This window comes from Asparagus officinalis, chromosome 7 (genome assembly GCF_001876935.1).
Source record: "Asparagus officinalis chromosome 7, Aspof.V1, whole genome shotgun sequence".
Taxonomy (NCBI): Eukaryota; Viridiplantae; Streptophyta; class Magnoliopsida; order Asparagales; family Asparagaceae; genus Asparagus; species Asparagus officinalis.
Genome location: NC_033800.1, coordinates 31,779,106 through 31,791,022, shown reverse-complemented (window position 1 = coordinate 31,791,022; position 11,917 = coordinate 31,779,106). Strand labels below are relative to the sequence as shown.

Genomic DNA, 11,917 nt, shown 5'->3' with positions numbered 1-11,917 from the left:
CGGGTCGGCCCGAGCCGACCCGCGCCCCCGCGGGTCAGATTTCTCCCGCGCGCTGTTTTGACCCCCTGTTCGGTTTTTGACGGGTTTTCTCGGGATTTGTTGGTTCCTAAGCATCCCAACTGATCTGATATCATCCCCAAACGCTGTTAATCAATTATTAACTGAAGATAAGGAGGAATCATTCATTCTTATCCCAAATAACCGCTTCCGAAACTTATAAATACGAGCTCAGGTGCTTATTTCTCGGGGGGAATTAATTATCAAGAGGAGGAGGTGCTGTCGGATTGAGGAGTCAGGGAGCACGAATTTTAGCGAAGCAAAATCAGATCCCGGTGAACTTCGGCACAAAGGAGAAGCCGTTCGAAGGATCCGACGCCCGTTCCCGTCCATTCCTCGAGATTAGGCTTGGTCTTAATCTCGAGAAGAGTTCTGATTTCGCTTGGTCGATCTCAGCACTTCAAATCAAACACTACCTCGGTGAAGGCGAAGTTCTGCCGAATTTTCCATTAACCGGATCCAGATCGATGGTCGTCCACGGATAAACCCCGGCATAGGCAAAGATCACACGCAAGCAGAAGACCGATAAACGATCTATGCGTTTGTTTGATAAAGTTGTAAACTTTTTTTTTTATTTTCATTGTGTAAGGAGATCTTATAAAAAGATCAACTTTTTATTTTATTCGAGTTTATTGTAACGACTAAAGTTGTAATAGATTCGATAGCAATGAAAACAGTAACTTTCGACGCAAACAATTACTGTCTGTACGGTAGACGGATCTAGCGATGTTCTGTGGTCATTGATCAAATATCCAGACGTGCTGAAGGCGGATTCTAAAACAACTGCAGAACTGTTAGTAAGTCATGAGCTATGATAAAAAGTATATGATATGAAACTGTTCCATATACTCTCTACCATTGCAAAATATCAAAATTATTATTTTAAGCATTAACTAAATGTACAGTTAAATATTGTTCAATTTCAAAAACTTTTCTCGATGATTTAGATCCAGATCCATGGCTACCAGTTAGCCCGCTATTATTAATTACCTATCAAAATTTTTACCTTTGCCCCGGCTTGAACTCGTAGAAGCAGAAGCAGTAGATTGATGTGTACTTACACCGTAGCTACATATGTACTCGTCATATAATTTTTAAAAATAATATTTAATAGTGTTATAATGAGTAAGAGTAGTAACAGTCTAATCATTTTTAGTGTATATTATCATGTTCTCATACAAAGAATTTAACAAATTTTGAAGGTCAACATCCTTCAAACATGGATCAATAAGAACCCCAAAATAAAAAATAATAGGAATATGCCTAAAATACTTATTAAATTTACTTTTCATTTGAAAAATCATATTTTCAAAATAATTATCCATACATAATTAATAAAAAAATTGAATATTTAAAACTTATAAAGTAGCTTGAGTAATAGTTGGATAATAACAACCAAATAATAACATGATAGCTTCATAAAAAAACTTGTAACATCTCTCTTACACTATATATAACTGTCCATTCATCATCAATTATTCCATACATACTACCAGAGCTAGAACTAGAAGCATAGAAAGCAATAAAATTATTTATAATTTTTTATACACTATTGCTACATTAACATTGCATAGGTGGAATTCCACCTATGGTCAATATCTTTTGAAATTAATATGGGTTTTAAATTTTTTTTCTCTTAAACAACTGTTTCCATCTTTTAAGTCTTTGTTTAGAAGTATTATGAGCATAAGCTATAACCCTAACCTTTCTATCATGGGTTTAATTTTATTAAATGCACTTTGAATAATTAAATATAAAACATGACACATGCATCTAATATGAAAAATATCACCATGATATGGCAGTGGCAATATGATTTGATATGATCTACAGCTACATTATTATTACTTGCATTATCTAGTGAAAAAAATATTTTTTTTAAAATTTCTAATTTTGTAAGTTCTTCTAGTATTAAATTTGCAATATGAACACTAGTGTGTGAATTTGTAAATACAATAAAAGAAATAAATCTTTTAAACAGTTGACAACTATCATCAATCCAGTATGCTATGATATATAAATAATCAGTTTGTGCTCTAGATGTCCAAATATTATAAGTTAGAGAAAATTTACAGTTTAAATTTTGAAAATAAGATATTATTTTTGTTTGTTACTCATGATAATATTTTAAAATATTACGTTGGCAAGATTGACGAGAAATTTTTTAAATGCAGGATAAAAACCATCTCTAATCATATCTTTAAATTTATCATCTTCTACTGATTTAAAAGGAATATTTTTAAGAACAATAAACCTGATGACGCATTTCCTAGCTCTAAATGTGTCTTAATTCTAAGAACCGAGGCTACCGGAGGTTGATGATTAAGAGAGCATAGATCGACGGATGTCTCCTTGAGACATCACCGCTTGAGCTTGATTGTACTTTTCTAAATGTCATTTAAGATGATTGGTGTCGTTCTTATGATGAGCGTGGAAAATATGGGCGCACAATGCACATTTAGCCTTCTTGATGAGAAGTTTACCGTGTTGATCCTTGGTGACTTCTATCTTTTTAAAAAAAAATTACACATCGAATCTTGGTCTTTTAGGAGCTCTAGGCGTGGGATCATCACCACTAGATTCAGGATAAACATTGGTAGGTGGAGTAACTCATGTAGGTGTCATAGGAGTAGGCTCGTTTCAACTTCGGGAGTTGGAGCTTGCGCTTCATGTTCGGATGAGGAATTCATTTGATCGGAGAATTAGAGAGTATAAGAGAGAATAAGAGAGTATTAGAGAGTATTAGAGAGAAGTAGATGCGTTTTGGATGAGAAAAATAAATAAAAACCTCTAACTAAATGACCAAAATACCCTCAAATTTTGCCATTTTTGACTATTTTTGGGGGTATTTTGGTTAAAAGGCTAAAAATAGCCGTTGTAGCAGATCGGCCCGGGCTCGGGCTGCCTGGCCAACGGTCACATTTGTGATCGTTGTGACCGGGCCGGGCCCGGGCTGGCCCGGTCCAATTTTCGTCGTCGGGTCTGGGCCTGGGTCCGGGCCATACTCGGACCAGGCCTACCCGGCTCGGCCATCTCCTTAGCTGGGCTAGGCTGAGGTCAATGCGGGCTTCACTGAAGCGACTTGGAGCCCGGTTCAGCCCGGGTTTTCGAGCTTTGCCCGGGCTCGGGCTCAGCTGGGCCCGAATGTATAGTCCTAGTTTGGGGGGTGTTTGATTTGACGATGGGGGTCGATACAACAGGTGGATAAATCGTCCTTACTCTGATCAATTCAGATTTGGGTTTATTCAAACTTGGATGTATTTCCAAAGTGAGCTAATCTGCCTAATCCTCTGAATAATTAAATGAGGTAGTAAAAAAATCGAATGAGGTATCCACTCCTCTATACTTAAAGGAGAATCCAAAGAATATTATTTATACTACAGTAAATGTTATAGTGAATACTATAGCATAAACTGTAGATCAAATCTAGTTCTCTACACTCGAATATACTTTTTATGTTACAGTAAATACTACGGTATAAACAGTAAATCAAATCTGCTCTACCATACTTGAAGTCATTATTCATGCTACAGTATTTATCGTAATATAAACAATAAAGCAAACCAAATGTATTAGAACTTGGATCCTTCCTTAAGTATAGAGGAGCAGATATAATTTCTAAATCAAATATATTAAAACTTAGATTTTCTTTAAGTATAGAGGAGTAGATATGATTTTTAATTTTAAGCATATAATAATTAAATCAAATGTATTGAAACTTAGAGGGATGCAAGTTTAAAATGCAGTGCTTAAAAAAATAGGGGGTTGTGCTTTGCACGAGGTGCATACTAGTGAGTTTCTATGCTCAACCTACTCAACCAAAATATCTTGTTTTAAAACTACTACAAATTTCTAAGTTTTAACACCTACTCGAACCACTTAGGGCCTGTTTGGTTATTTCCTAAAAAACAAAAAAATAGAAATGAAAACCAAGAAATCTTAAAAAGTACAATTTCACAAATTTCCATCCCTAAAACTCACCCACAACATCTAATAAAATATTATTTTTATCCAACAACTCATCCACCATATCTAATAAAATATTATTTTCATCCAACAACTCATCCATCATATCTACCACATCTAATAAAATATTATTTTCATCCACAACATCACTCAACTCATCTCATCTCATATTTAAAAATCACTCACATCATCCAATAAGATTGTGACAACTCATCTCATCTCATTAACATTTCATTTCTTTGTTTTCCTCCTAAAAAGTTAGGAAAATAATTTTCTTAAGTGCGGGTCACATCATCCAATAATATAATAATAACTCATCTCATCTCATCTATTTTCTTATTTTTAGAAAATAATCAAACAAAAGAAAACAACCTAATACAAGAAATAGGTTTCTTATAATTCATTTTCTTATTTTTTTCCGCGAACCAAACAACATCAAAACAAGTTTTCTTAAAAAATCACTCACATCATCCTATAATAAGGTGACAACTCATCTCATCTTATCTTCATTTCTTTGATTTCCTTCTTTTTTTAGCCAACCAAACAATCCCAAAACCTATTTTTCTTAGAAATAGGTTTCATTTTCTTTGATTTCCCTCTTTTTTTAGGCAAACAAACAGCCCCTTATTAAACAGATTTAGTGAGTCCTATATCGAGACTTGTTTATTAAATAGGTTGGATATGAATTCACTTTAGGGCCTGTTTAGTTATTTCCTAAAAAACCAAGAAATAGAAATGAAAACCAAGAAAATTCAAAAAGTACAATTTCATCCATTTCCATCCCCAAAACTCACCCACAACATCTAATAAAATATTATTTTTATTCAACAACTCATCCACCACATCTAATAAAATATTATTTTCATCCAACAACTCATCCACCACATCCATCACATCTAATAAATATTATTTTCATCCAACAACCCATCCACCACATCTAATAAAATATTATTTTTATCCACAACATTACTCAACTCATCTCATCTCATTATTTCAAATCACTCACATCATCCAATAAGATGGTGATAACTCATCTCATCTCATTAACATTTCATTTCCAACCATTTCCTCCCCAAAAGCTAGGAAAACAATTTCCTTAAGTGTGGGTCACATCATCCAATAATATAATGACAACTCATCTCATCTCATCTATTTCTTATTTTTAAGAATGAACCAAACAAAAGAAAACAACCTATTACAAGAAATATGTTTCTTATAATTCATTTCTTATATTTTTCGCCAACTAAACAACATCAAAACAAGTTTTCTTATAAAATCACTCACATCATCCTATAATAAGGTGACAATTCATCTCATCTCATCTCCATTTCTTTGATTTCATTCTTTTTTTAGCAAACCAAACACTCTCAAAACAATTCTTCTTAGAAATAGTTTTTCATTTCTTTGATTTCCCAATTTTTTTAGGCAAACAAGCAGACCCTTATCCGAGACATCAAATTCAAAGTAATCTGACACTTGTTGACATCACTAGGTCCAATCGGAAAATATATGAAGAAGCGTTTCATATTGTCAATGGTCTTTGTCACTACATTAAAAATTTAAAGTTGTGATAAGAGTTGAGAGCTATTATTTTATATTCTAGACTAAATTGCACTTAAATTTCTTATAATTTCACTAATCTTGCATTTTAATGCTCTCTATTTTAAAACCTTACACTTAAATGTCTTAAATTATTTAAGTATTGTAGATAAATGCTTTACATTTAAAAATATTGCACGTTGACACCCTTTTGTTTACCTATTATTGCATTTAATACACTCAGTTTATAAATGACCTCACTTAAATACCCAAAAATTTCTAAAAAATTCACTTTTAGTATCTTTTGTTATGTGATATTCTTAGATACGTAAAGAAATATTAACATTATCTGAGTTTCTTTTTAACTACGTGGCATTCATCTGCGGTTAAATACCATGAGGCTTCTTTTCTTTTTCTCAGTTATAAAGTAGGGATCACTTTAATACAATATTAACGAAATTTTAGGACATTTAAGTGCAATCTAGCCTATATTCTAACAAGTATGTTGGTTTAGAGGATCTTAGTCGTGTTAAGATACGGGAAAAAAATGATTCGGTACTTGTAAAATGACTCAGTTCTTAAACAATTTTTTTTTTCCAAAAAAAAGGTTCCTAAACAATTCTAATAGATACATTGTTTAAGGCAAAATTAACCATGAATGGCGAAATTTCCCGCTCAGATTCACGCTGATTATGGAGAGTTTTATTACCTTGCTGCTATTGGAGAATCTGGTTTAGCAGGAACAATATGATCTTTAATGGTGTAATTGCATCTCCCTTGACCATAGCAGCTCATATTGCTCGTTTCACCTTGTTATGGACAGGTGCTGCTTCAAGTAGAAGAGCAGCGAGGATGCACAGTGCAGCGCTCGGGCTCGGTTTGAAGGAGCTAGCCAAAGTTGCTAAGGACGACGGCGTCGGGGATAACTTCTAACTCAATCATCACCCCCTTTTTTGCTGTTTTGGTTGGTTTCGGTCCAACAGTAACAGTAGTTCTTGTTTAGTATTAACTTCCTAGTTTTATATCTAGACTCATCTGTGTAGCAGAGATTATAGGAACCATCCTTGATCTGACTTGGTGGGTGACGACAAGGTCCGCTCCCCACTGGTCAAATCACCTATTGGTTCCTATTATCCTCTTCTTTTGTTTTTTGGTTTGTCTTGTAATTATCCCTTCTCTTTTGTCTTTATACAAATTTTAATATATGAACAGGGAATCTCTCCCTGTTTCTTTTGGCTCAAAAAAAAAAAAGATTCACGCTGATTATTTAGATGTCTTCAGTTTGGAGATTTTTCTAATTTATTTACTACTTTTAGAGTGTTCAGTCCATAAAATAGTATTACTACCCCAGTAATTTTTAAAAATATTGTCTCTCTGCATGTCCTTGTTGGAAATACATTTTCGCCCTCGTTGGGAGTAATACACGTGGGTTAAAATCTTTTCCTGCCCTTCTGCCAATTGTTTCATAGCCTGCTTCTTGAATAAACATGTTGCAGATAAAATAATTAAGGATACTCTTGCAAATGCTACAGTGAGAAAACAGACTCAGTTAGCAGCACTCCATCTTGTTTTAATCTTGTGTAGTAATTTTTTTGTTGTTGTTCATAATTTTCTTCAATAATTATCTTTGCAAATATTATTTCCTTAATAGTTTGGTATTTTCAAGGTCAACTGGTAACTATATTGTCGTAGAGCCATAGAACCTTAATGAGCCAACAACTTAAGAGGAACCTGATCAGCTTCAGATTTCATTTCCAAATCACTACAATCTACTAACTCAGTCTCCCAAAGTTCATAATAAGTATAAGCTCCAGATCTGAGTTCAATTGGTCCTCGGCGTCAAATTCAAAGCACATTTGCGACTTCAATGCCAATTTTGAACAAACTCTTGCAGATACAAAACCATATCACAAAATATTCATTTCTAATCCAGGAGACCAGCGCGATGCCGAGAAGCCCTGGATGGCATTTAACATATATTCACAAGCAAAAGCCTATAAATGAAAATAACATTACAGCATATTCAACGCCTAACTGATAATCAGTTTGTAGACGGATGTAAGCAAGCAATTTCATTACCTGAGGAGTAAGATAAACGAATGCATACAGCAAGTCAGTAGAGACATACAAACAGAACAAACATCAGGCATATCCCTCTTTCAAATAACAGATGTACAAAAAAATGCCCGAGAAAGACACCTTCATTGAGTAACATCTGTTCTTTACAACTGTGAATATGTCCTAGAATCCTATATAAAACATTTCCTGAATTTCTCTTCCTTTCCTCTGGAAGTCTGCTATGCCCCGAACAAATATTGTTCACCTAGAAACATAGTTTCAGAAAAAAAGACGACGACGACATCCTAATTGTTATGATGCCCTCATTTCTCATGTCAAGTATCTATTTGGATGCAATTGCATCAGCTGCCCAGCGTGCAAGGCATATCTTTCTCCTACACGCAACATGCACTCGATCATAAAAAGTTTCCATTAAATCAATTTCTATCAGCATATTCCCATCCTGTTCATCCATTTCCTTCAGAGTACCACGAAAAAGTATCAACATAACATTATACTATTGGCATCAGTGTTTGCTTTTACCCACTACCTTTCTGTGAAATACACTCGAACTCTTCCTTAGAGTCCAAGACCAATATTACACATTAAGATAAGATCTTGTGAGCTCATCAACCTCTATTGACTAAACATTCCCCAAACAGTTGCACGCCTCATTCCCAGCACTACACCCTTCATGCTCGCTCCAATCTCTGTGGCTAATTCAAGCTAAACTCCGTGCATATGAATCTGGACATACATGTCTTGATTATGTATCTACACAGATATCTTATATGCTATGCATAGTATACGGAGTGTCACATTGCTACATAGAAACAATGTTAAACACGCCAGTTAACTAAATCCACACACTAAGAACACAGACTGCATACGTATATTCAGTCTAAATTTATGTAACTCGCTCGTATGAATGTATCTCATTGTTGCTTTTCACGTGTCAAAGGACCTAATTTTAGTAAAATGATATATAGAGGGAAAAAAGTTTCAAAAAGCAACATGACTAACTCCACCTTATATTTTATTTTATTCTTTATAGAAGTTGTTTAATGTTCATAGGTCTGTGACTGCAGATACACGTGAAAAAGCACAAAGTGTCACTTTTTACTGGAAGGAAGTACCCTATACCACCATTTATAAGTTATCATATGGTATAGGAGCGTGTATCTGCATTCAATGTGCCCTGGAAGTATTTGGAAGTATATACTAACTGATTATTTATGTTATGTGCCCTGGAAGTATTTGGAAGTATATACTAACTGATTATTTATGTTATATGCATGCATGCACGCACGCATGCATACATGTAGATAGTTCACCTTCTAAAGCTGGAATTCTCCCATGACACAATATCCAAACAAGAACTAGTGTATTTACCACAAAACATTACAGTCAATCCAGCATCTGTGCACGCATAGTCCTAAGTTAAGCACAAAGGTCCATTAGCCTAGAGGGAAGTTCCACTACAGAAGTAGTAACTATGAACTCCCTGTAATATGTTTGACAGAATTCAATATATTGAGTACAGCGACCAGCCCATAGTCCACGCCTCCAGGCAAACAAAGGAACAACAATCTATAGTTACACTTGCTCATTCTAGTACTACTTTTGTACAGTATAAGTTAAGACTTCGTAGTTAACCTGCAGCGGTAAACAAGGAAGTGTAATCAAGAAATGTAGAAATAAATAAACTATATGAGCAGCTACTAGCAAGCTGCAAAAAAGTAAGCATCATGCCATTAGTTCATGAACTCAACATGCACACTGATTTCCCAAAGATAACGCACCTCATAATCCTGAGATACCTTCTGCTTATGGCATCCCAATTAACCCTAGAACCCAAGTCTCTATCCATTTCTATAGCCTTAAATTGGATCAGTGTCATATATGACCTACATCTATCCCTTCTAGGAATCTTTACTCAATGCCAGACAATGTTTCCACAGAACTAGATGAAGCTAGAGAATCTCAAATAGATGAGGTTTATTCCAGAGACCGGATAACGAAAGCAAGGTGCTTCCTCTTTTGCTTTTTAAGCTCAACTTATTGATGCCACATTACATACGTCAAATGAGGGAAAACAAGGTGCTTCCTCTTTTGCTTGTTAAGCTCGACTAATTGATATCACATACACAAATGTCACATGAGGGAAAATGAACGATCAAGTTGATTTTCATATCAGTGGTTGTTTTCCTCAACCAAGTAATGCCTGATATCGAACCAGGTACCTCCCAGAATCCAATCCTCTTATATTAACTAAAAACCAAACAGCATAGCAATAACCAGCATAACTAAAAAAGAAACAGGAAAACAATCATTCTCACTAAAAAAGAAACAGGAAAACAATCATTCTCATTAAACTACTCCTAAAAAATAACAAGTACGAATATCATCATGACTGAAAAGTACACTATCATTCTATTGAAACAGCACTAACCAAAAAACTAATAAACATACCAATATCTGCAAAAATTAAAAGAAATACGTAAGCAATAAGTATGAGGGACTAAATGGTCTTAAAACTAAGTACACCAATATCTGCATAACTGAAAATAAATAGGTAAACAATAAATCTGATAAAACCAATATCTGCATAACTCAAGAGCTACCAATATCTGCACAGCAAAAAAAAAGGTACGCAGTCTTTCGGATGAAGCTACGTTGTCCAACTGTGCAGGATATTAGGAACAGAAAAAAGAGAGATTGAAAATGGCAGTAAAAATTGGAGTGTTTTAGTGTATCAACGCATATGAAACAAATCCATCAAGATATCCTCACAACATGATAAAGAACAGAAAATTTATCATTCAGATAAAGAACAGAAAAATCCATCAAGATATCCTTAAAAACTGATATAGAACAGCAAAATTATCATTCAGATGTTCTAAAAACTACAAGCCAGACTGCATTGATTTTCCTCTACCAAAATATAACTTCAAAAAATACAGAAATACCACCAAGAAAAAAGATGCATAATATAGCTACTCATAACACAAGCGTTTAAGTATTAGCTACTTAAACTACTGATCATGCAAAGCTAAACCTTAAAAAGAGTTCTGCAAAGATATACCATTGAATCACACTAAATCAGGGTAGCATTACTCATCCCTGCAGCAAATCAGGACAACTCACCTATTCCTCAGTATCCCGATGCTTTTTCTTCTTCTTCTCCTTCTTCTTTTCACTTTTATCTGCCTCTTCATTTTCGGCAGTAGCTGCATCATCATTCCCAACATCTTTACTCTTCTTCTTTTTCTTCTTCTTCTCGGATTTCTCCTCATCAGAAGATGCTGCTTCACTCTTCACCTTTTCCCCTGCACCACCATTTTCTTCTTTCTCCTTGTCCTTCTTCTTCTTCTTTTTCTTCTTCTCACTCTTCTCTTCACTCACCACCTCTACAGCAACTTCATCCACCTTAACTTTCTTAACAACAACAGGGCTTTCTCCACCTTCCTCCAATTTACGCTTTCGCCCTTCATCACCCTCACCATCCCCTTCCTTATCTTTCTTCTTCTTTTTCTTCTCCTCCTTTTCATCCTCCTTCACCACTGCTGCAGGCTCCGCCGCAATCTTGGCAATCTCAGCATCCCCTCCAGCGGGCAACGCCACATTCCTCAACCACTCGGCGGGGGTTTTCTCATTCGGCTTCCCATGCTTATCAAGCAACCCTTGAGCAATCATCTTCTTCTTCATGGCTGCCCTTGGCCCAAGCCCCCATTTCCTCGGATACGTATCCCTATCCATCACTACCCTCTTAATTCTCGCAACCACCCCATGATCGCAGGTTGCCATCACAGCAGTCGTCATCTCAGCAATCCCCAAAGCAATCGCTTCCCCCTTTGTCGTCATCAAAACCACCTCCTCTCCATTCTCGATCTCATTCTCAAACCTCAATAACCCTGGAATCATCAACTTCGCACCATAGCATATCGCATTCACAGCTGAATCTTTCACAACCAATCTCTTATAGCTAGTAAGCAAAACCTCAAGAGGCATGACAACCCTCCTCAAATAACTCTCGTCGCGGAAGTTATCAAAAACCCATTGAGCATCCAACACATCGTGCATCGTCACCATATTATCCTTCTCCCCCAAAATACCAGACCTCACCCTCCTCAGCTCCTGCATATGACCCCCAACTCCCAAAATCAAGCCCAAATGCACGCACAAAGTCCTCACATAAGTGCCCGCCTCGCACGAAATCCAAAACACAACCAAATGCTTATCAGCATCATACTCAAGCAACTTACTTTCATATATCGTCCGGATCCTCAGCTGCCTC

At 35.7% G+C, this 11,917-nt stretch overlaps 1 protein-coding gene across 1 annotated transcript in view; it reads right to left on the bottom strand.

The window, feature by feature from the left end:
* LOC109848411 (H/ACA ribonucleoprotein complex subunit 4-like) overlaps positions 10,463–11,917 on the bottom strand; it is a 2,101-nt gene continuing 646 nt past the window's right edge. Inside the window, 1 exon segment of the mRNA XM_020417883.1 lies at positions 10,463–11,917. This exon segment is cut by the window's right edge and continues 13 nt beyond it. Within this exon segment, the coding sequence (XP_020273472.1) occupies positions 10,768–11,917 (1,150 nt within the window). The 3' untranslated portion in view covers positions 10,463–10,767.